Source organism: Papaver somniferum, chromosome 6, assembly GCF_003573695.1.
Source record: "Papaver somniferum cultivar HN1 chromosome 6, ASM357369v1, whole genome shotgun sequence".
NCBI lineage: Eukaryota > Viridiplantae > Streptophyta > Magnoliopsida > Ranunculales > Papaveraceae > Papaver > Papaver somniferum.
The window spans coordinates 131,673,332-131,695,635 of NC_039363.1; the positions used below are offsets into that span (position 1 = coordinate 131,673,332).

A 22,304-nucleotide genomic window follows, 5' to 3' on the forward strand; every position below is an offset into this window, starting at 1 on the left:
AAAACCACCACCACCACCACCATGTATGTCCTAATCTCTCTGCATCACTTAAGTGGCTCCAAGCAATGTTGTCCCCCAAATAATAGCCTCATTTTAAAATTCGCTCAAATTTAAAGAGAACCATAAAAATCATGGCAATCATAGAACCTCAGCTCCAAAGAAAAGCAACTACACAAGAGTCAAGAGACAGTTGGTTGACATCATCCAAAGAAAAGGGAAACCATTGTTGAAAAATTGAACACTGCCATTAATTTCATACTTGAAAATTACAGATAAGTATTTTACATTGTATTAAAAGTGTTAATTACACAGTTCATTGTACATTAATCAACACAAAATTTCACACCTTTTTTTTTCCTTACAAAAAGTCAAACAAAGGTTTTCGCTCTAAATTTTAGTACCTAGCATGATTAGAAGAAGATGAGAAACTGAACCGTGATGAATGCACTGAATCAGCTGATGGTGAAAGCATCCCGTACATTTGTTGCTCTTCTTCTTCTTTTACTTGTGTTTGTTGATTTTGTAATTCTGATGGATGTTCAGAAACTCTCCAAACTTTAACAGATTTATCCAAACTACCACTGTACACTATCCATTGCCGTTCATCTTTAGCCGTTGCTACTGGATCTTTTCCGACCGTCAAGCATTTAACAGGCCCGCTGTGTCCGTTCAAAATTGACAAACACATGTGAATACCATTTTCTCGTACCCACATACATATCGTTTTATCGGCCGATCCACTAAATACAAGATTCCCAGCTGTTGCCAAACATAGAACCGCTTGTCTATGACCTTTGAGAGTACCTGATTCAGTAAGTTGTTTTTCCCGTTCCCAGTAATGTACCATTCCGTCAGATGATCCACAATAGACGACGGATGATGCCGGGTTTACGGTTAACGCCGTCACGGCGCATTCTTGTTTTAGTAATGTCTGTACGAAGAAGTGTTTGGTGCGTTTTCCTTGTAATTCTCTCCTCCAAACTTTCACTGTGCCGTCCGCTGAGCCCGTGAATACCATGTCATCGAAACCGGCAACTACGGAGTTGACGGCGTCGTTGTGAGCGTTAATCGATTCCAAGCATTTGAAATCCGACACTCTCCATACTTTTAGTGTTTTATCCCATGAGCCTGAATAGAGAAGGGTTTGATCTTCATTTAAACTTAAACAAGAGATAGCATCGAAATGTTTTATCCATATTGTATTCTTATGGCGCCGAACCTCGACGTAATTGCTCGGATTCATGGAGCCCTTGACGATATGTTTCAACTTTGGTAATGTTCCTACGCGTTTATGAAGTCTTGGATTCTTCGCTGAAACTTTCCAAACACGAATCTTTCCATCTTGATGACCAGTAAAGATTTTCTCACCTGCAATGATGATCGCCTTAACTAAACCGCTATTTGATTTGAAACCAGTGTATTCTTTTTGGTTTTTCCAAACACGGATGTTCTTGCTATCGGAACCGGTGTATAGAAGATCACCAACAGCAGCAAGAGAATAAATATTGCCGTCTTCTCGAACAAGAGACCCAATTAAACCGTGATTACAATCATCAGAATCGTTTAATGGAGTAACAGCTGCGAATTTAGACCAAGGAGATTTATGAAACGGAGAAGTATACGGCTGATTCCACGGAGATACAGACGCTGATTGGTTCCAGGGAGATGCAGCAGCTGATTGGTTCCACGGAGAAGCTTGATTCCAAGGAGAGCTTTCAACACTTAATCGATTTTCGTCGTCGTAATAGCCTCCTTGTGTACTCGTTGCAGAAGCGCTGCTGTTGCGAACGGAGAACTGCTCATCGTCTTCGTTGTTATTGTTATTGTATGGGTCTGAACGTAAGAAACTACCGAATTTGGATCTCGGAACACTACTTGTCTGTGCAAACATAGTTTTTGTTCCTCTTGATTCTCTCATGTTAAACAAGTTACTATATCTACAAATGTTTCTTAGAATTTAGGCAAGTCCTATACTTAGTATATACTATACAAGACTAAAATCTAAACCTGGACTGAAACCTTAAAATAACAATTGATATTGATGATTCAAAGCGAAGATAGCTAACAAATAAAAATGAGAGATGGTGATGAAGAAGAAGTAAAGATTGGAGGAGGAGATGATAGATCGAGAAAAGAGAAATGTATGTTGCTGATTATATATAAGAAAACGAGTACATGTAGGGTAGAGAGAGGTGTTGAAATGTGAATGGCCGAGAGAAGGGACACGTGTAAGGATGAGACTTGATTACTTAATTATTGAATTTTGGGAGCTAGTAGGGGACGAAATTAAAACTTAAAACCGAGTCTAAAGGGGAAAATTGCGGATCAATTTAAACGTGCATGCATGGTTTATTCGAGAATTTTATGACTGTGTATTGACTACTGACCGTTACAAAAGTTAAAAGCTTACTTTACGTCTATACGTGTTTATGTGTCAAGGACTAGGAGGTTGTGGCTATGTGGTCACTGGTTTAGGGCGGTTTACACTTTCACTAGAGTATTTATTTCTTAGACCAGTAAACTTGTGGTGTGAATATTCTAGAATTTCGCCGGCGAGTAGTAAATTCTGCAAGATTTTGCAGTGGTTTGTTTGTGATCGAACTGCTCAATGAGAAGCCGAAGCTTAATTTGACTACCTAAATTTACAGTTGGAACGTGTATGTTTGACTTTGACTAGTTAGGTCTGAGTTGTTGTGTATACCAGATTAGCTGGGGCGGGATGACCGTTGATATGGTCCAGTTGACGTAAACCTCCTTCATTCCGATGTGTGGACTAAATATTGGCCTAAATTAGTAAGTTTGTATGCGTTAAACTTAATGTTTCATTTTTTCCGGATATTCTTTTTTATTACGAAAAATTTGTCATTTGTCCAAATAAAAACATGATTCAAATGGACGAGTAAAAATTAGCATGGGTAAAATGGACACCAAAAAAATAGCATGGATGAAACTGAATTCATCCTGACTTAAACTTAAAAAATAGCAAAGATGTATCCTGATGTAAATTAAAAATAAGAAAAAGTATTTAAAATTGGGTAGGATGAAACTGTTTACATTTTTGTCCATTTAAACAGTATCAAAATCTAAATAACCTTTTCATCCATGAATTATTAATTTTGGTCTTTTTAACCAATTTTGTGTTTTGTTTCTCCATTCAATACCTTTTCGAATTGAACAAAATCTTTAATTGAATCGGCGTTTTTAGATTTGGGGGGTGGGCTGCTGCCTGAAAAGTGTACATGACGCTTAGTAAACACGTCGAGATGTCAATTAAATTAAGAGCTTATAAAATTCAGTATTAGAGCTTAATTATATTTAATTATAATTAATTAGGATTATGTTGCGAGATTAAGTATCAATACCAGTGTTAACTTCTCAATTTCAGACAGATATTTTGTGCGGAGAAATATGATGATATCACCAAGGATCTAGAAATAACACGTGATTAACTATTAAACATACAGGTGTAGGAAAGAATTCATTTAAGGTTTTGTTAATTGGTGTATGATTGTGAGATCATGAAATGAACCAAGGTATATATTGGTTTGCCACGTAAAGCACAGAGTTATGTCATGGTCTTTCGTTTAGATATCTTAGCAACTATTCAAGTCGGATTTTGTATACCTAACTCATTGAAATCTTTCTAATTTCCTTGCTAATTCCATTTGTTTAACACAACTTGATTACGTACTGTATCTACTAGTATTGTAAATGTGTCACTCCAGCAGGGCATCTAACTAGCTCATTCATAAGACTGTTCCTGATCTAAGCTACGTAATGATGAGCTAACCACTAAGACGGGCTAATCAACTTTTGTTTTCCCATGTACTTGTTTTTCTTTCTTTTTCTTTTCCTTTTTCACTTTACACACCTCAACTTGGATTAGTAGTAGATCGATCCCATAGATATTTTGTTAGAAATGCTAGACTAGAACTATAGAGGACCACGTATGCATACATTACATGAAGGTTTATTTTGGGTGCCCGACTTAGGGAATAGACCGGGAAATGTATCGAGCATGTGGAGTGAGGAGTGCCCTAGTCTACGGGGTTTATTTTGGAACCTCCTTTTGCTCGTAAAACTTATCCAATGCCTTGCTCACACAGATTCTATCTTTGTCTCCTATTTGAGGTCCATGACGAAATACTACTAATTTTGATAATGTCGATCTGGCTAATTTTGAAGGTTTTTTAATGTAGGAATTACCTATAGATCCTATTATAATGGTATTAGTTAGTGGCAGGTCCACCCACTAAAGCCCAATAACCGGGGGTCCTTTTATAAAAAGGAAAATTATGGACCCATGTTTTTATCAACAGGTCCTAGCACACGTGTAAATTTTGGTCGAAATACCAATAATATCCTTAATACGTAGGAATATAAGAAAAATTCTTATCATAACCTTCTTTTCATTTCTCTCTGATCATTTTTCGTCTCGAATGAGCTCTGGCAATGAATGTTTTATTGAGATCATGCGATTTTGGGAAATCAAGCTTCGATTGATTGTAACTTGTAAGTTGATTTACCTATTATTGATCTTTAATTCAGGTTTCTTCTTGATTCAATCTTAATCTGAGATCCAAATCTCTTGATTTCTTGGAGAGAAATTAAGAATTAAGATTTTTGGGTTACGGAAAGAGGAATTGAACTCGGTTTTTTGTGTGTTTACGATCTTTATTCTTGATTCGTTAATTTTTTTACTTCAACTTTTATAAAAATACTTCAGATCTAGATACATAATCATGTTTTAGGTTCATTTCATTAGTAGATCTGATTTTTTAGTTTCATTTTGTTGGTCTTTGGTTTGTTTTTAGTTTGCTTTTGTGTATTAATCATCAATACGTATATGATGTACTGGTGGTTTTTGATGAAAATAGTCCAGATCTAGTTATAAAATCATGTTTTACGTTCGTTTCATTTGGAGATCTGATATTTTAGTTTCATTTTGTTGGCTTTTGGTTTTGTTTCTGTTTGGTTTTGTGTATTAACCATCAGTGCGTATATGACGTACTGATTTTTTATGTTTACTATGCATCTATATGTTTTGCTTGTGTATTAACCATCAGTACGTATATGACGTACTGTTTGTATGAATCTTAATCGTAATTATTCGATTTTTTGATTAGATTATGATGTTTTTAGCTTATTTGAACTCTCAATTTGATTTTCTTGTTATTTTCGTTCCTTATTTTCTAAGAAAATCATGCTTGTTTATTGTTTCAGGGGTATTATCTAGCAGTACATATGTCGCATACTAATACAAACTACTTTTGATTCTGTTTTATTCTTAGTTTTATCACTTGTTGTTGTTTGATCCATAAGGACATATCTTCCATACTGAAATAATACTCTTTCGATTCTGTTTTTTTATAGATTCATTCCATGCAGTTGTTTTTTAGTTCATGAATCAGCAGTACATACGTGGCATACTGATGCAAACTGCTTTTTGATTATGTTTTATTCTTAGTTTTATCACTTGTTGTTGTTTCATCCACAAGTACATATATGCGATACTGAAATAAGACTCTCTCGATTTAGTTATTTTTATTCATGGAGTTGTTTTAGACAGTGAATTAACAGTACATATATTGAATACTGAAAAAGTTGCTCTTTGAATCTATTTTATACATAGATTTTAGTCAGTTAATTCTTATGATTTTGTCAGTACATATATGGAATACCGAAATAAAATTGAACCATCGTTAGGTAGTATTAATCTTGATGTTGTCATATTACTTGTACTATTCATTTTTGTTCTGTTATTCATATATGGATTGTTGTTGTGTTTTAATTGTTACATTTTGGTCACATTTACAGGTTCAATATGTCTGATGTTAAGAGTGTTGGCGCTTTTTGGAGGAAGTGGTCCAATGGGAGTGGAGCACTAGAGAGATCCTGTTTTTTTTAACTTGTAAGCAGTGTAGCAGATATGTACTCAAATTATGTAAGCAGTGTAATGGATATGTACTCGAATTTCATAAACAGTATAGCAGATATGTACTCGATATAATGAGCATGTAGACACACACGTTTGGTAGTCAGAGTATTGTGGTCATTTCCATGTTTTAATTAATTCTGGTTAGATCCTACTATAAATAACCTTATGGGCTTAGGACCAAACAAGAAATTTTTCTTTATTAGTTGAGCTTGACTCGCTGATAGAAATTGCTGGATTTGACCATAAGGAAAACAGGACAGTTGTCAGTTGGTGCCGAGCAGAAAATGGGACCGAGGAGAAATTACACAACTGAATGCCAAAACCCTCCCTTTGGACTTTACGGAAGTTGCAGAATCAGTTAAACAAAGAGCTTAAACAAAGTAGTCCAGACTCCAGGGAACTAATTGGGAGTTACACCCAACAAGTCAGTGGGTCCATTCTCGTTGACCAGCGGATGTTGCCATTATAGCTTTTTTCATCTTAAAATTTATGACTTCCGGGATTGGATCACCCGGTCGAGTTGCCTAGCAGTAAAAAGACTTTTAGAGCAGCAATGACAGAATCATGTAGTTCCACTGTATACTAGTACAAATTTTTAAAGCAGTTCTAAACTGACTGAACAAATCTGTACAATGATGAGAAAAAAAGCTAAACAAATTTTGTTTACAGGCCTTCGAGGACACACGATGCAACTTAAAATTTACATGATACTATAACCTAATGCTACTGTAATCAGTAATCACTGACAAGTTCAACTTCAAAAAAAATTTAAAAAAACTGTGATCCCTGTATGTATAAACTCTTATTGATATTCGTACTCAATCCTATCTCAATGAGACAGCTTACGGGAATGAACTCCCCTTGATCCTGTTCTCACGCGTGAGCTGAGACCATGCAAACGCTGGCTTCTACTACCTATGGAGTCTGAATCACTACCCAGTGGAATGATTGAATCTCCTCCTTCTAGTATTCTCAGAACCTAAAAGATAAAAAGGAAAAATGCATATCCAAGATCAGTTTTACCAGATTCTGGAGGGTTTGCAGGAGGAAATTGATAAATACGGAATGGAGTGTGTCTACGTTGGCAGTGAACATTACCTTTGACATTGAGGGTCTAGACTCTGGATCTCGCCGTAGGCACAAGGAAGCTGCTTGAGCCATGGCTCTCAGTTGATGCGAGAAGTTTTGGATTTGGTTGGAATCCAAGTTTGGGTCTAGCAGTTGATGGTTAATTGCTAAGTCTTGGCTTTGTTCTTCTGGTACCAACTGAGGGCGGGAACATTCAACTAACAACTGTCGCCCTTTAGAACGAGCCATTCCAATGGTTTTTCGACCAATAATTAGCTCCATTAACACTACTCCAAATGCATATACATCTGCTTTCTCTGTAATTCTGTCGCCTTCTATGTACTCTGGTGCAAGATACCTGGACAGACATTATGAAAGGCTATTATCATTCAATGTTAAAAGAAACATCCAGAGTCCTATCCGCAAATCCGTGCATCATCAAAGGCTAGAAAAGTTTCAATAGTATCTGCATCTACTCACCCCAAGGTCCCAACTACCCGCTGCTCAGTACCATCTTCCAAGTCTGGTTGCCATTTTGCAAGACCAAAATCTCCAACCTAATGTAAAACCAAACGGTTAATTTGATAGTTATACTTCTGATATTGCACCATCTTTACAACAGAGATGAGTCAGGTAGAAAGAGAAAGAATCATACGAGGGGTTCATAATCGTGGGTGAGAAGGATGTTGTTGGGGCGCATATCTCTGTGCACAATGCACCCCACCCTGCAGTCCTCATGAAGATACCTCAAACCTCTTGCTGCGCCAATTGCAATCTTAAGCCGTGATTTCCAATCTAGCGGTTTTTTGTTTTGCCCTGCTTAGAGCACATCCAGGGATATAGTTATATCAGATATATTATAAGGGTTTCATCCTACACTGCAGAATGTAGAGAAAAGTGAGAAGGAGATTACCGTATAAATGGAAGTCCAAAGAGCCATTGCACACATACTCGTAAACTAAGACTCTTCTATCTCCTTCTATACAAAACCCAACCAGCATCACAACATTTCTGTGCTGTGCGCAGCTTAATACCCCAACTTCCCTACGAAATTCGGCCTCCCCCTGAGACCCAGCAATCTTCAGTTGCTTCACAGCCACCACCTGACCATCACTTAAGACACCTCGGTGAACTGATCCAAACCCACCTTCTGCCAACAAATCAGCCTCTGAAAATCCGTTTGTGGCTTTCTCAAGCTCTTTGTAACAGAACCACCTCGGTGGTTTCCCAAAGACGGGTGCTCTATGTTGACATAATGAACATAGAGGTGGAGGAGCTGTAGTAATTCTACTTAAAAAGACTGCATCTCTTACATCTTCATTGAAAATGTGATCTGCTGGCGGTGATTGGTTGACCCTGGGTTCTTGAATCTTCTCTTTATCGAATTGGACAAACTTTTCACGTAGTGTCCTTGGAGGGAGAGTTTTATTGTTGCAAGTAATCTTGTTGTTTTTGATAGTTGAGTTCTTCTGTTCATCAACAGTATGACTTGGACGAAACCAGTATTTATTCCCATTACTTTTAGTCACAGGCACTCTCGAATTTAAAGAGATAAAATCTTCCTTGACGGATCCAAATGATGAAAGTGAATGATCTGAGTCGGCACGTCTATGTATAGATCTAGGCTTCCCTGCGTTGTTAATCTCAAAAAGTGGGTTTCTTTCTGATACAAAGAACGGAGACGCTTCAGCTTCAGAACTAGATAGGGAAGTTCCTTCAGTGGTTGTCCTAGTGAAGGAAGTTGTTGGTTCATCTGGGCTGCTTACTGGAGTTGAATGCCTAATCCTATTACCTTCCGACTCTTTGGCTTTTAATTCTGTTGTCGGAGAAAAAGATGACTCAATTTCACCAGACCCTCCCAAGTTAAGTCTAAGAATTCTGGGTCGTGCACGTTTCATCACCACAATGTTACATTGGAGTTCCTCCATGCAAAGCTTCTCCTCCTGCTTCAAGTGTCTGTGACAGCACAACAATATCCATGTTACTCATATCAACCTTAACAAAGTATGACTCAAAAGATTAGTTTAATAGCTGAGTTTCATTAGTACTCATCAGAGTAATTCACCTAATCGGCTTCTATAATCAATGGAGTCGGGCGCAGATAAAGACCTAATATCTACTTGTATATTTACTTTATGTTCTCGCATACTGCATACACTGATAACTTCACATATATCTAAGAATCTTACGGCATTCTCCATTCCAAACACCTTAAGTTCTTACTGTTTAACCCGCTAGTAAATTTGCTTGCCCATTTGGAAATGTACCTAATGTACACCTGAATCAAACTAATTTTCGAGAAAAATCATGTGGGAGTATGCTCTACTACCTACTCTACTTGTATATTAAGATTAAAGAATATAATAAAATTGATTGAAACTAAAATACTTAGCAAATGATTAGGAAGCAACATGAATAATTAAACAGAAATTAAATTAATACATTATTTTAATTTACTTGTCCAATACGACCCAGTTGGCTCCAGCTCTCTTTGATTCCGTTGCCACCACTCCAGCAAGCGAGCCCGAAACCATCTTAATCTTTATTCCGACCTATACATAGTACAAAAAAGCTAGAATTTTAAAGTTATAGTTTAACCAGACCTTTTTCTCTTAAACAAGTTTAATTCTTCTTAATCAACTTTCTCAGCAAAATAATTATAGCATTTCTAAACAACTGCTGTCAGATTCTGCTCGGAGTCTTACCAAACTAACTACTGAACAAACAAAAATCATGTCAGAACACCAACTAAATTGAATGATTGACTTCAGTTTTCAGCTAATAAAAACATAAAAATTCACGTCATAACAAAAGTACTACTGAGTAAAACCAAAAAAGAAGGTTGATAATTTTTTGATTTTTTCAGTTTTTACCTCATTCTGATTGTGAAATTGAAGTACCATCTGAGAAAAAGAATCCGAGATCTGATACATCCTATCAGGCGAGTTATCTCGAGTTCTCCCAGCACAATCTCCGTTTAATATCGGAAAATTCCATAACTTCCGACCTTCAGATAACCAAATTCACAGAAGAATAACAATTAGAACATACTATCCTTGAATGGGTGTTGCAGAAAATTATCCAGTGAGAAGTAGTAAGTGAAATTACCTCTGGTTTCGGTAGAAATAACAGCGAGAAGAGTAATTTGATCACCAGGACGAACAATATTAGTAAGTGCCCAAGTTAATGCTGTTTTAGAAATGTCTTTCTCAGCAGCTCTAACTGCTACCACAACTTTACCTCCCGGTGAAGGTCTCATTCTTTCAAAAATAGTAGAATAAGAAGTATCCTCTTCTCTAATTCTGCCATGAATTCCTTTAGTTTTAGCTGAAGAGTGTTGCTGGGTTTGCCAGAAATCACCAGAATACATTTGGGGTTTCTTCCTTTTCTAATTTCAATCACCTCGAAGTTGCAGAGAAAAGAATGAATTTTGAATGTTTAGAAGAAGAAAGCAGTGAGTCTTTGTCACGTTTTCTTTCAAAATTTTGAAAACGGAATCCTGTAAATTTTGATTTAAAGATATAAGAATAATATAGCCATGGTTAGTGGTTACGTCGTTTCTGGATATCTTTCTTTTTTGGATTAAAGTAATCGATTCTTCTCACTTTTGTATCTTGTCTTTATGAAATGAGAGTTTTCTTCGTATCCAAGAATTGCAACGAAAATTCATAGCTAGAAGATTTTCTTTCTTTTGTTTCCTTTTCCCCATTGCGTGTATTATTTCTTGGAGTATGATAGCCTCCCAAGCGAAATACTGTATGCATTTTAAAACAGTATATGAAGCGTGTAATCCAAACGGCTAAAGACTTTGTATTCTTGTTAAACAGTTCATATTTAAGAGGGACAGATTAATCGACATTTTTGTTGCTTACTACTATACGAAATTAATTAAGTTGAAAAGCTAGAAATTATTTTGGATCGTAGTTTCGGAATGAATTTTATACACATAATAGTTAAGTTTTTATGAAGTAAATTGTTTTGGTTTTTGCTTCCGACTCCAGAGATTGATTTCTGCAGCGCAGCCCAACCTGACTATGTCTCGTCTAATTTGTGAATACATGTACCAAAAAGTGCTCATTGTCATAGTTGAGTTTAGATAAACTACTAGTACTAGTACCACCTACCTATCTACCTACCTATCTACCTACCCATGTTTGGCATGATGGTCTCCAGTGGAGTTTGTTGTGTATGCTCGTCCTAGTCTGATTCAACTGCATCTGATTTGTCTATAACTTGTTTAGATCATAAATAACTCTAGCTTTAGACATTCTAGGAAAAGAAACCAATTAAAGCATGATTCTCTTGACAAAATTTTCAGCAGAAATGAACAAGAAAAACATATTAGGCAGATGTTAGCCTAACTGCCTAGTGCCAAACCACATCAAAAACAAATGATACATTACATGGGAAAAGACCACATAAAGTAAAGCGAAGACTGCAAACTAAGTTAGATGAGAGGACAGTACATGAGAATGAATAATAAGGGCAGCTCAGATTTGGATGTCTGTTGAGATTTTGTTGAAAACATACATATATAAATTTATTAGGTTTCCTGATGTAAATGACAGCGAGAAATTGATAAACAAAAACAGAGAAAAAAGAAACAAGAGGGCCATTTTCTTAATAATATTACAAAAACACTCTTTTGGATTCACGTTACCAGATGAGAATAATTTAAGATATTGTGTGATTATTCAAAGATTAAATGTTAAAATTGACAATAATAAGACTTGCAGACACCATGCAAACACTGAAACACTTCACCTCGGTCCCACTCTACTCACAAATTCAAGTACTCAATGGTTCAGATCCTCTGGTGATGATGGAACTCTTTTAGCACAGGTGTTGGTCTAATTCAACTCAAACTAATTCCACATATCTATTTCTTGGGTCCAATAATTTTGATCCCATTAATGTCATGATGGACTATCGGGGATCTCCATACTTGACCATACCAGACCATGTGCACATACATGGGGTACTAACGGCAACCTAAATATATATCTTTTTTCTACCTTTGGTGGCGACCCGAGATCAAAACCCAATTATTTCAGTACTTCCGACACATAAAACCATTGGAAGTTCTCAAAAAATGGAATGGACGGGGTGGTGGGGTTTTATGCGGTGATGCAACTTAGAAATAAGGGTTAGATATGGCTGACAACCTAACCAGGTTAAGATGTACCGCCAGTTCCAAGACCACCTCGGCTATTCCGCTAATTATCAACTCATTTTGCAAAATCTTAGAATTAAACGAAAGAAATTGATTCGATGAACAGTGGATGATTCCGTTGGGCAGTCTCTGGTTTAGGTTAAACCCGAGAAGAACAAACTGATAAGGACTCAAGAACACTGATTCTATCTTTACAAGGAAGATCCTAAACAGATATACATATATACTGAACCTGAACGCTATTTGCGCAAGGATAAACTAAACAAACCATGTGAATAATCTAGGGACTATCAAATATATTATATTGGAAAAATGTTACGGTAATCATGTCATGGATCCGATGAATATTTTGATAAAAGTTTTTTTCTTTTTTTTAGTACACACAAACAAAAAATGCAAGCCTTAAAGCATGACAGAATGATTCATCCTTGTTTTTAACAAAGATGAGTTTCTCTTCTTACTGGGTTGGGCCGGCAGGTTAAGAAGTGAAAATATATACATGTTTTTCGCAACCAAAACTAACACTAATGGGCAAAAATGTTACCTCCATGCATGAGAAGGGTGTTGCCAAGATACTCGATTAGTGTATGAACTCACTGCCTCGTTTAAAATCCCAAGCTTCCTTTCTATGACATATTATAGCGGACCTGTTCCTGCACACTCAACAAGATGTTTTTGACGGACCAACCAGATCTGTGAAGTTCTTCCGTTAATAGTTCAACATCCTCTAATGTACAAGCACATCGTTTGACATCTTCAACCATCTTAAACCACTCACTAAGAAGAGACTCCGACACAACATTGGTTTCCATAATTTGCTTCCACTTGTCTCTGCGGCGAAGTTCCTCACGGATATAACATGCCTACGACACATACCCAAATTAAAACTTACAAAGGAAAAGATTACCAAAACTGTTGCTACAAAAAACATTATACGACACTTATAATAATTCTTGGTTGCATCAATCTATATAAATTCACCTTACCTGCAGCAAACCCATGATAATATCAGTAACAGAACATCCTTCACGTAAACAGAGAAGAACACCTTGCTGAAAAGAGGGAAATGACAGGAGATGAGTAACAAACTAAAATTCTTAGTGCAACAAAACTGCTCCAAGTGTTGTGCTAGTAGAGCTTCTTTTTATACACTGACCTGCTTATTACTTCTGAAACCTTTTGGGGTGGTCTCCAAGCATATGAAGTAAGAATCCTTCCCTCTCAAAGACTGCATTGTCAACATTGAAATCTTGGGAATTGGATCCTTGGGGTCTACACAACCGATTCTAATTGGCCAAAGCACTCTACCTGATGCGAAGCACGTCAATCATATGTAAGCTCCATGGTTAATCAAATCTCTTTTTTAAGCAGCGATGATGAAATAAAAGCTCAATCATATGAAGTCACAGAATAATTTCACCTTTTCTCCACAGAAAATCAATGCCTTCCTCCTTACTAACCTCTGCTGGTGATGGGATATGCTTCAAGTGAACCCACCTGTCCAGTATGATCTCAAGTCTATCCTGAATATTAAATGCACATATTAAGGATTCAAAACTAAGAATCTCTTACCAAAACTAGAACAACTACCCTTTCTAGTATTTGCTAGTCCAACAAGATACAATCAAATATCAAAAAACAGGCAAACCCCGCATTAATGCAGGCATAATGTGCATGGAGACCTCCAAATAGAATCACACAATCTCTCCAAAGGTAACAAAACCATGCAGGATTATTTGTTACCTTTGCTTAGACACCTGCATGGTTTTGTTACCTTGATTAGATTGTGTAATTTTCTACGGAGGTGCATCTGATGTGCCCTTGTTTGTGGTGCAAATCGAGCCTCCAGCACTTTCCAGACTTCTTGTGATGTTGATAAGCCAACAACACGAGTCATTACACTTTCAGTTACAGAGGATGGTAGCCATCCTAACAAGATTCGGCCGTCTTCTTCATATTTGGTATATGCGGGATCTATTTCTTTAGAACTGGGTAGGATACGTGGGGGGGGGGGGGGGGGGGGGGGGGGGATTTGCTAGGCTTCCATCAACATATCCCTGTAATTTGTAACCCCTGAGAAGTGGTTTGAGTTGAGTTTTTCCATAGAAGATAATTTGTGTCATTAAGCTTGACGTTAATGAGGTGATTGTTGTGTAGCTGTTGTAGGGTAGAAGTGTTAGCTTCCATTGATTAGGAAGAAAATTGGTGTGGTTTTAGGATTTATGGCGAGATACCAATTTAGTTTCGCAGGAAAATCTTCCACACTCTTGTGGAGATTGAATTCATATATTTATAGTCAATACACTTACAGGATGTACATAGTTTCCAGATTCAACAGACCATAAATTAAGTTGGAGATTATGCAGGAAAAGTAGACTAAGTTGTTGTAGAGTCATTCATATATCAAGACTAAGTCAGTAGAGATATTTTAGGGGTTTGGGTACAAGCATCCTTGACACTCCCAAGTGCAAGAATAATAAATTTCAAGCCATCAAATGTCCTATTTCTTTTGTCAAGCAGGTATAAAAGAAATATTCCAAAGAAGACAAACCTTTGTCAATGTTTGTAGATGTACATGCTTGAGCCCTTGATAGATTCCTAAAAGGTCGATTGCTGAAAAAATTGGGTACACAACAAAGGGAAGTACAGCTAGTAATCTGCACATTGACGAATAGCCAATTAGGAGGAGGGATATATTCAAAAAGAAAATGCAATGAGATCATTTTATAAGCAAAAAAAAAGAAGTATTTTACCTTCTGAACCAAAGCAAGTAAGCATGAAGTTATAGACTGAATTCAGAAAGTAAGAGTTTATAGTTTGGTCGTGAAAAAACCGAATACTTAAAGAGGATAACCTTTCATTATTCTTGCACAACAAGTTCAAAAATGCTGCAAGCATGAGACCGACGTTATCAAAGCAAACTGTTTGAATCTGAAAATCCAATTCAAACAGAAGAAGATTCAGAGTACTGGAGTTGAAAGTATAGCATGCACAATTAAAGTAATTTACTTAATTACCACACCTGTGATTTTGCAGAAACTTCACCGAGATTACCGGCCACTGCAAAACTTCGATGTACAGCGGACTGCTCATTCAATAAAAATCTTAGATTTATGGAGGAAGCTAAATGAACCTAACAATACTCTTATTCTCTTATGGTAAAGATTAGAGGCGATATGTTGAGAATTCAAAATGTTACTAAATAGAGGACTTACACCAGTTGCCAAGTAACCAGCCAAGCTAGTTTGTTTCGCAACGTTGGCCATGGTTGCAAGAAGCAAGAAATAGCGGGGGAAAACAGGAGTCAGCAATTCAACGCCAATACTTAATGTAAACATGATGGACGTTGAGAACCTGACCCTCTTAAATGAGGCAAACAAAGCACATTAGGACACGCTTAGTTGCTTACTCAGTACATAGGACATCAAATTTACTATCGATACTATATTTGGCAGGATCTCACCTTCAAATTAGTGTCAAATGCAGAAGCAAGGCTGGCAGTATAAATGCATCGACTGAGCCGTCCCAGCCCATCTTTCAGTACCCAGTTCAATGCCGCAGCTGAAGGAAGGGACTTGGAATAGCCAAACCCCATTGCTCGAAACATTGCCTAGACAATCAATCAAACCACAAATTCATCCATTCATGTTGTGTCTACAGAATTCATGTAAAACCCAATAGCTGGAGCGAATATTACCTGGGTAGCAAGAACTCGAAGTGCAGAACTGAAAACCGCATGCAAGAATTTCCACTTCACATATTCCATGTAGTTTTCCTGAACTTGTTGAGGAATAAAGAAATCCCGAACAGCGGAGGTATAAAATTGGTACAATTTACGAAACCCATAATCGAATTCATCAGAATTCGAAGGAGTTTCATCAAAAGATACCAATTTTAATTGGGTTCCATCCCAAAAATAACGAGAAGATTTACCAGAAGTACGAATTACAACTGGAAGACTGAACGCTTCCGGTTTCTCCCCTCTTTCAATTCTTTCAGACTCAAACCCATATGAAGTTTTCAAAGAACATGATAGATTTAACCTTTTGGGTCTTTTTAAGTTTGATTTTGAGAAAACATAGTGGGTTTTGTTGGAATTCCATGGAAGTTGAAAATGAAGTCGAGAATCACAACATACTTGAGACAAGGATTGCATCAGCGGAAACCCTTAACGACAACTTTGAATAAGAAGAAATCTATAAACCCCAGAGTGAGAAGAATAAAATCCGGCAAATTTTCGTTTTTATTGTTTTGTATGAACTGTTAGCGCCAAAGGGTTTAGGGTTTTACAAGAAGTACATTTTGTCTCCTGAATCCAGATAAAGTGCACGCTCTCCGATGTAACTTATGTTCACGCCATTATTTTGGTTCAGGGCAGGCCTTAACTAGAGTACACCTAAAAAAATGAACTAGTTGAAATAACGTTTGGGGCATGAGCTCTGTGGACCCTTTTTTCTTTTTTAATAAATGTGTCTAGTCAACTGCACTTCTTTGTCACAGCTTGCACATGATTTATCTTTCTTAGTTTTTTGCAACTTGCAGGTGTTGAAGAAGAGAGTGTTTGATCACCTTCTTTATATTTGACATTAGAAGTGTGGTTTACATCAGGATCTCTAGCTTTCCATATCCTCTCTGCTTGATCAGGTATTCTGCTGCTCCTCATCTATTATGAAAATGGATGTCAACCAACAATTTCACATGAATGGTGGCGATGGTGAAACAAGTTACTCTTCCAACTCCTCTTTGCAGGTTCATCTTTATCACTTTCTTCACCTTTTATACAATGACAGTACATGGCGCTTGGCGCATATTAATTATCAGTTTTAGTGATTGCATGATGATAACTGTAATTTTACCTTGAGTACTCCATTGCAGAGGAAAGGTGTAGAGATCACAAAGCCCATCATAGAGGAAACCATAATAGAGATTATTAATACAATGTATTTAGCTTCTCCAGCACCCAATCTTAGTAAGAGCATCTGTATTGCAGATATGAGTTGTTCCTCAGGCCCCAATGCATTATTGGTTGTTTCGTACGTCATGAATACTGTGTTCAAGACGCTTGTTCGCGATTCAGGTGGTGTGAGTCGCGCTTCTACACACCCTGAAATTCTCGTGTTCCTCAATGATCTTGCTGGCAATGATTTCAACTCAACTTTCAAGTCCTTGCAAGGTTTTTACGATCAACTCGAGAAAACCTACAACAGATTAGGTGGACATGAGGGCGAGCAAAGACAACAGGCATGTTTTGTTGCAGGGATTCCTGGGTCATTTTACGGCAGACTTTTTCCTGCTGACAGTCTCCATTTTATTCACTCTTCTTACATTGGTTGTCTCAGGTTAGCTAGCTAGCTTGGGTGCTTAATACCTATTTTTAAACATTGTATACTTCTTGTTCCCATCTCTTGCTCTTTTTTTTCCTGACCATAGACAAACATCTTTTCCAATTGATACAGGTTCCTCAAGGGATTGAGAAGATTAACAAGGGGAATGTTTACATGGTGGAATCAAGCCCACCATCTGTAGTTGAAGCATACTTGAAACAATTCGAGAAAGTCTTCAGCTTTTTCTGAAATGTCGATCTGAGGAGGTAGTAAAGGCAGGACGAATGGTGTTCTGACAACCTCTGGTAGGGAAAATGATGTACGTTCTTGCAGCAATGAACATTGTTTCGTCTGGCAGCTCGTGGGAAACATACTCTCTGACATGCTATCACAGGTAAAATGTAATTATGGTTTTGAATTGGTGACAGGTTATAAAGTATGCTAGTCAGATTCTTGTTAAGCTGTTATATACATGTTTCCACTTCACTAATTTGGTTTGATGCAGGGAAAAGTTGAAGCAGAAAAGTTAGAGTCATTTCATGTACCTCTTTATATAACATCTTCTTCAGAGGAGGAATCTATAATACTGCGTGAAGGGTCATTTATCATTAATCGACTAGAAACATTTGAAGTGACTTTGGACAGTGTTGGTGATGATGGGAAGTTAGATGGAAGGAGCAATGCTGATGTTATGGTGAACAGCCTAAGAGCCATATCAGAGCCCTCGCTGACGAGTCACTTCGGAGAAGAGATAATTGAAGAGTTGTTTTGTAGGCTTGGGGTAATCTTTGCGGCTTACCTGCCCCATGGAAAAAACAAAACTTTGGGCATAGTCATCTCTTTGGTAAGGCAGTGAAAAAATTTATGCATATGAGCTGCCGCTAGGAATCTCTTTCCAGCTGGTCGTTTTGTGTTCTTTTCTCACACTGTTCAGTTAATCCCAGGGAACAGTAAAGCTTCATAGGGTCTTTCTGTCCAGGTGCAGGTATTTTGCATCTTCACAGACATGTCTATTTCACCGAGCCTCTCGGCAGTATTCAGAAACTGTTTTTGTCATTATATTGCGGATTGGTGATGGCAGTTAACACACCTTATTAGGGGATTATTGTTTACAGTCATATACTCATTAATGAGTCTGATACATTGACACAAGTTGTGCAAATTGCATGTAATCCAAGAGTCTTTGATATGCCATTTTGGAAAAAAATTAAAACTTGATGTTCTAAAGTTACTTGAGAGACCTTTGTTGGTTCAGGCTGGTTGAATACCAAGACACCCATAACAATTTGAAATTTTGCAAGGTATAACATGTCTCTGACGCCCGATCTTTCATCAACACAAAATTAAGGAACTGTTCCAAACTGCATATTCAAGGAACTGTTGCCAACTTTTGTCAAGTCTCCACAAAATCACCAGCTATTTTTTTTAAACAGTAGTCTCGAATCCATTTTAAGCATATTATTTCAGTACTACTTGATGATCATGCACCAATTTACACAGGATAATCTTCATAAATGTGTTTAACACAATCAGCTGATTGAACTATTCATGTCACGCTACAAATGGAAAAAGAAATTAATTCTAGTGCTAATATCCATCAAAAAATTATGAAGACAGTCATCGAGAGAGCTAGATATGTCTGCAGCCTTGAAACTTCCAGCACTGTTGTGAAGGTTAACTTTGGGTGCCTGGTCGAGCAGGGCCGAAGTAGTTTGTCACCAATCCCATGATAGCAAACCTGCAATAGACCACAACAACGTTTGAGATTCTGCGGGGAACACTTCATCATGCATAGTTTATATACCCTTAAATGAACTATATAAATTCAAAATAGACGAAATCATGTGTGCAATATCAGAAAGGGATTGCGTGATAGGAAATAAATAATACTAGGCAGGAATCCTAGAAGGTACAACACGCCATTGCCAGAGATTGAATAGTTGAAGGTCTATCCATCGTGATCCACATCCCACTTCAGGACTGCAATCATTACTACCCAAAATTACATGGATATAAGATTCTCGCAACTAAAACTTGCATCACTTATTGTGAAGGAGGTCGAACTCATTGTGTATGCTAATGCTCTTTATATTATGTTGATATCATGACATGCTAAATTTGTATTCTTTTGAAACTGAAGCAGCATCTCTTGGATGAGTGGATCCAAACCTATACCTCTTTGAACTTCTAAGGTGCCACTTTGCCTGCACTCAACTCACCTAAGCCTTGAGCTTATGTTTTCTCTCTTTCTCGTGAAACAACTGAACAGTTCTTATTCATCAACACTCTTAGGAGGAAAAAAAAAAAGACAACAAAGACACCATATTCCCTGACCCTGTAATACCACTTCTCAGATCCCCTAAACTAAAAACTACAATAAATTTCTTCTTGAAAAAGTTCCAAGATACAATTACCAACATTGAAGTTCAAAACTATCCTTGTCCTCTAAAAACAGACAACTATAGTAGTTTTGACTTGAAAGCCTCAGATAGCCACATATTATATATTTCCACCTAATCAAATAACAGATCCCTATTAACAGATTTTATGCTAGGATACGTCTTATCTGTCTACTATATTTGGCCTTTTTCACTCAATGTTACAGCGACACCTTTCATTTCATACTTTGATAAAATCTATAAGAGCACAGCTTCAATCACATCATCGTTCTTTAGAATCCGAATTCAACTTTGAAGCATCATGTTATTTTTCCAGAGATTAATTGATTCCTATGACATTCTGAATGCCCACAGAATATGTATTCCAGGCAAGAAACAACCACAACGAGAGTACACATAAAAAACTAAAAAAGGAACTAGTTGTACATAAGAAAACCAAATACCCCACTGAGAAAAATCTCAGACATAATTCTTTCGCATCGGTAGCATATGCTGATAGTTTCTCAACGAAAGCAAATGAAAGCATACATTTGCAAAACTAGGTCATTACGTGGGATGAGTTTCGTAAGACAAGCAAAATAGGAGTTCAGGATTCACAATCATCAAAAGAAGGAATAACATATCATCTAAATCTGCTATATTTGGCATAGGGAAGCACCATGTTTCCAAAGTCTACGTCCTACTAGAGAAAAATCGAATATCAAGGAACTATAGCATATACCACGACTTTTATCTGCAAACTGAATCAAGATGGATATATATATATGCAGAGTAAAGAGAGGAGATATTATGGCAGATTGTGAAGAGATATATAACATATAAATGTAGAGATATATTATGAAGGTGAACTATACGTACATCATGGCCATGGATATCTGTTTAAGATCATTTTCAAAGTTCTTCATGCTTGCCAGTGACTGCGCACAGAAGATTATAGCGAGCCAAGAGCAAAGTTTGTACTGCAAAATATATCAATGGTAAGTGTGAGCTTAAACAGTTGATTAAAAGTTCAAATTGTTATACAGCAGACGAAAAAAATGAGCTTGAATTTTGAGAGAGTAGCTAGTGCTCCCTAGAAGAGAAGTAGCAAACTAATAGTTCATTGTTCTCAGCGAGTCCAAAAAAGAATATATATACTCTTCCATGGAATTTGTCTACCATGGTCACACCAATTAACAAGGGTATGACTGATGAGGATCGTTTGACTTTTGATACATTGGGGCAGCACTTTATAGTTTTTAGCATTAAAAATCTACTGGTACATTGATAGTACAACGATAATGTAGCACAGACAAGATCCTTGGATGGAGAACTTAATAATTTTTCTAATGGTCACAGCTAATTGATATGTCAAGTTGCAATGTTCATACTGAAACAGAAGTATAATGTGTAATACAAAGACACCACAGTGAAATGAAACAATCCACAGAAGATAGAGTTCAGAATTGGGGCAAATGTTTGAGATATGAATTGCGCTGATCTTCCATAACTCATTGAGAACTTATATCAAAATTAAGAAGCAAAATCCTCAAAGTAGAAAAAAGAAATCCAAAAGTAGATCGAAATCTAGATCACAAGAATTAACTAGGCTATCCCCAGATCCTAAAATTCGATATTTTTTCACCTGGCAACTATAATTAACCGCAACTATGATTCCGAAAAAGGTTAAATTTCTATCGATCTCGGAGAATAATGCCTTATTATGAAATAATAATCCCTAAATTTCTTGGAAGAGTTATAAAGAAAAGAGAAATAAGAATAACATCATACCCTGAACATAACACCAGTGACACCACAGATAATAGCGATGAAACCAGAGTAATCAAAAGGTAGATCTTGTGGAAGTACTGTTGGAGGCTTGTATGGTCTCGCTGTTGATGGTTGTCTTGGATCGCTTGCAGCTGAAGAAGAGTTACCGTGAGAAGACATCTCTGTTTCTCTTTTTTTCTCTCTTTCTCTTCAAATTTTAACGAACGAATCTAACCTAGTTATCTAAGCACTGCAACAGAAAAGGAAGTGGGTGTTTGGTCGGAAAAATTACGGTATACTTCAAATTGAGATCGGTTGGACTTTCTGGTTTAACTCAGTTTCGGACTATAATTCAGATTTCAGACCCCGTTTGGTATTTCTTTCCAAAAATCACAACGAAAACTTATACTAGAAATTACATGCGTATTATGCCGACTCCGGGGTCTAGTTAGCAATTCGAGATTCGGCAAACGTACGGAACGGCAAACGTACGAGTATTATACGGTTTTGTAAAACTCAAATTCGGTCCAAAATTCGGTCAATGGAACGTGATTCGTCAGTAATTCGGAACGGCATACATACGTGTATAATTCGATTTATAAATGTGAGTTCGGATCTGAAAATTCGGTATTTATATATAATAAATAATTAAT

General features: G+C 37.0%; 5 protein-coding genes across 6 annotated transcripts; 1 reads left to right on the plus strand and 4 right to left on the minus strand.

Moving 5' to 3' along the window:
* Nucleotides 1-226: 226 nt before the first annotated feature.
* Nucleotides 227-2,114, minus strand: LOC113289338 (protein JINGUBANG-like). Its single transcript, XM_026538572.1, has one exon. It carries the CDS (start codon nt 1,916-1,918, stop codon nt 395-397), a length of 1,524 nt encoding a protein of 507 aa, XP_026394357.1. The 5' UTR covers nt 1,919-2,114; the 3' UTR covers nt 227-394.
* A 4,369-nt stretch (nt 2,115-6,483) lies between these two features.
* Nucleotides 6,484-10,870, minus strand: LOC113289339 (inactive protein kinase SELMODRAFT_444075-like). 2 transcript variants are annotated; one of them, XM_026538573.1, is made up of 8 exons: nt 10,115-10,870; nt 9,880-10,013; nt 9,464-9,558; nt 7,920-8,962; nt 7,662-7,822; nt 7,487-7,563; nt 7,037-7,364; nt 6,484-6,917 (listed from the first exon to the last, which is right to left on the minus strand). In XM_026538573.1, exons 1-8 carry the CDS (start codon nt 10,374-10,376, stop codon nt 6,768-6,770), a joined length of 2,250 nt encoding a protein of 749 aa, XP_026394358.1. In that variant the 5' UTR covers nt 10,377-10,870; the 3' UTR covers nt 6,484-6,767. The 2 variants fall into 2 exon arrangements, with proteins under 2 accessions (XP_026394358.1, XP_026394359.1); XM_026538574.1 differs by lacking the exons at nt 9,880-10,013; nt 10,115-10,870 and adding an exon at nt 9,712-9,766.
* A 1,623-nt stretch (nt 10,871-12,493) lies between these two features.
* Nucleotides 12,494-16,455, minus strand: LOC113286194 (protein root UVB sensitive 4-like). Its single transcript, XM_026534881.1, has 10 exons — nt 15,877-16,455; nt 15,643-15,789; nt 15,395-15,541; nt 15,202-15,264; nt 15,034-15,110; nt 14,731-14,836; nt 13,600-13,702; nt 13,336-13,487; nt 13,166-13,231; nt 12,494-13,042 (listed from the first exon to the last, which is right to left on the minus strand). Exons 1-10 carry the CDS (start codon nt 16,333-16,335, stop codon nt 12,806-12,808), a joined length of 1,557 nt encoding a protein of 518 aa, XP_026390666.1. The 5' UTR covers nt 16,336-16,455; the 3' UTR covers nt 12,494-12,805.
* A 354-nt stretch (nt 16,456-16,809) lies between these two features.
* LOC113289340 (3,7-dimethylxanthine N-methyltransferase-like) lies at nt 16,810-18,731 on the plus strand. The gene is made up of 3 exons (XM_026538576.1): nt 16,810-16,928; nt 17,055-17,518; nt 17,636-18,731. Exons 1-3 carry the CDS (start codon nt 16,848-16,850, stop codon nt 17,703-17,705), a joined length of 615 nt encoding a protein of 204 aa, XP_026394361.1. The 5' UTR covers nt 16,810-16,847; the 3' UTR covers nt 17,706-18,731.
* Nucleotides 18,732-18,883: 152 nt separating this feature from the next.
* On the minus strand, nt 18,884-22,008 carry LOC113289341 (protein Asterix-like). Its single transcript, XM_026538577.1, has 3 exons — nt 21,673-22,008; nt 20,761-20,861; nt 18,884-19,241 (listed from the first exon to the last, which is right to left on the minus strand). The coding sequence occupies exons 1-3, from the start codon at nt 21,829-21,831 to the stop codon at nt 19,178-19,180; spliced, it is 324 nt and encodes a 107-aa protein (XP_026394362.1). The 5' UTR covers nt 21,832-22,008; the 3' UTR covers nt 18,884-19,177.
* Between the last annotated feature and the right edge of the window lie 296 nt (nt 22,009-22,304).

Excerpts from the sequence above, each read along its gene's own strand:
- LOC113289338 (XM_026538572.1), bottom strand. The coding sequence starts at position 1,918 with ATGAGAGAATCAAGAGGAACAAAAACTATGTTTGCACAGACAAGTAGT.
- LOC113289339 (XM_026538573.1), bottom strand. The coding sequence starts at position 10,376 with ATGTATTCTGGTGATTTCTGGCAAACCCAGCAACACTCTTCAGCTAAA. Across the intron at positions 9,559-9,879 it reads AATTTCACAATCAGAATGAG|GTCGGAATAAAGATTAAGAT; the intron begins GTAAAAACTGAA and ends TACTATGTATAG. Across the intron at positions 7,564-7,661 it reads CCCACGATTATGAACCCCTC|GTTGGAGATTTTGGTCTTGC; the intron begins GTATGATTCTTT and ends GTTTTACATTAG.
- LOC113286194 (XM_026534881.1), bottom strand. The coding sequence starts at position 16,335 with ATGCAATCCTTGTCTCAAGTATGTTGTGATTCTCGACTTCATTTTCAA. Across the intron at positions 15,790-15,876 it reads TTCGAGTTCTTGCTACCCAG|GCAATGTTTCGAGCAATGGG; the intron begins GTAATATTCGCT and ends TTGATTGTCTAG. Across the intron at positions 13,232-13,335 it reads GTTTCAGAAGTAATAAGCAG|CAAGGTGTTCTTCTCTGTTT; the intron begins GTCAGTGTATAA and ends CCCTCTTTTCAG.
- LOC113289340 (XM_026538576.1), top strand. The coding sequence starts at position 16,848 with ATGAAAATGGATGTCAACCAACAATTTCACATGAATGGTGGCGATGGT. Across the intron at positions 16,929-17,054 it reads CTTCCAACTCCTCTTTGCAG|AGGAAAGGTGTAGAGATCAC; the intron begins GTTCATCTTTAT and ends ACTCCATTGCAG. Across the intron at positions 17,519-17,635 it reads TCTTACATTGGTTGTCTCAG|GTTCCTCAAGGGATTGAGAA; the intron begins GTTAGCTAGCTA and ends CAATTGATACAG.
- LOC113289341 (XM_026538577.1), bottom strand. The coding sequence starts at position 21,831 with ATGTCTTCTCACGGTAACTCTTCTTCAGCTGCAAGCGATCCAAGACAA. Across the intron at positions 20,862-21,672 it reads TCACTGGTGTTATGTTCAGG|TACAAACTTTGCTCTTGGCT; the intron begins GTATGATGTTAT and ends TATATTTTGCAG. Across the intron at positions 19,242-20,760 it reads CAGATATCCATGGCCATGAT|GTTTGCTATCATGGGATTGG; the intron begins GTACGTATAGTT and ends GGTCTATTGCAG.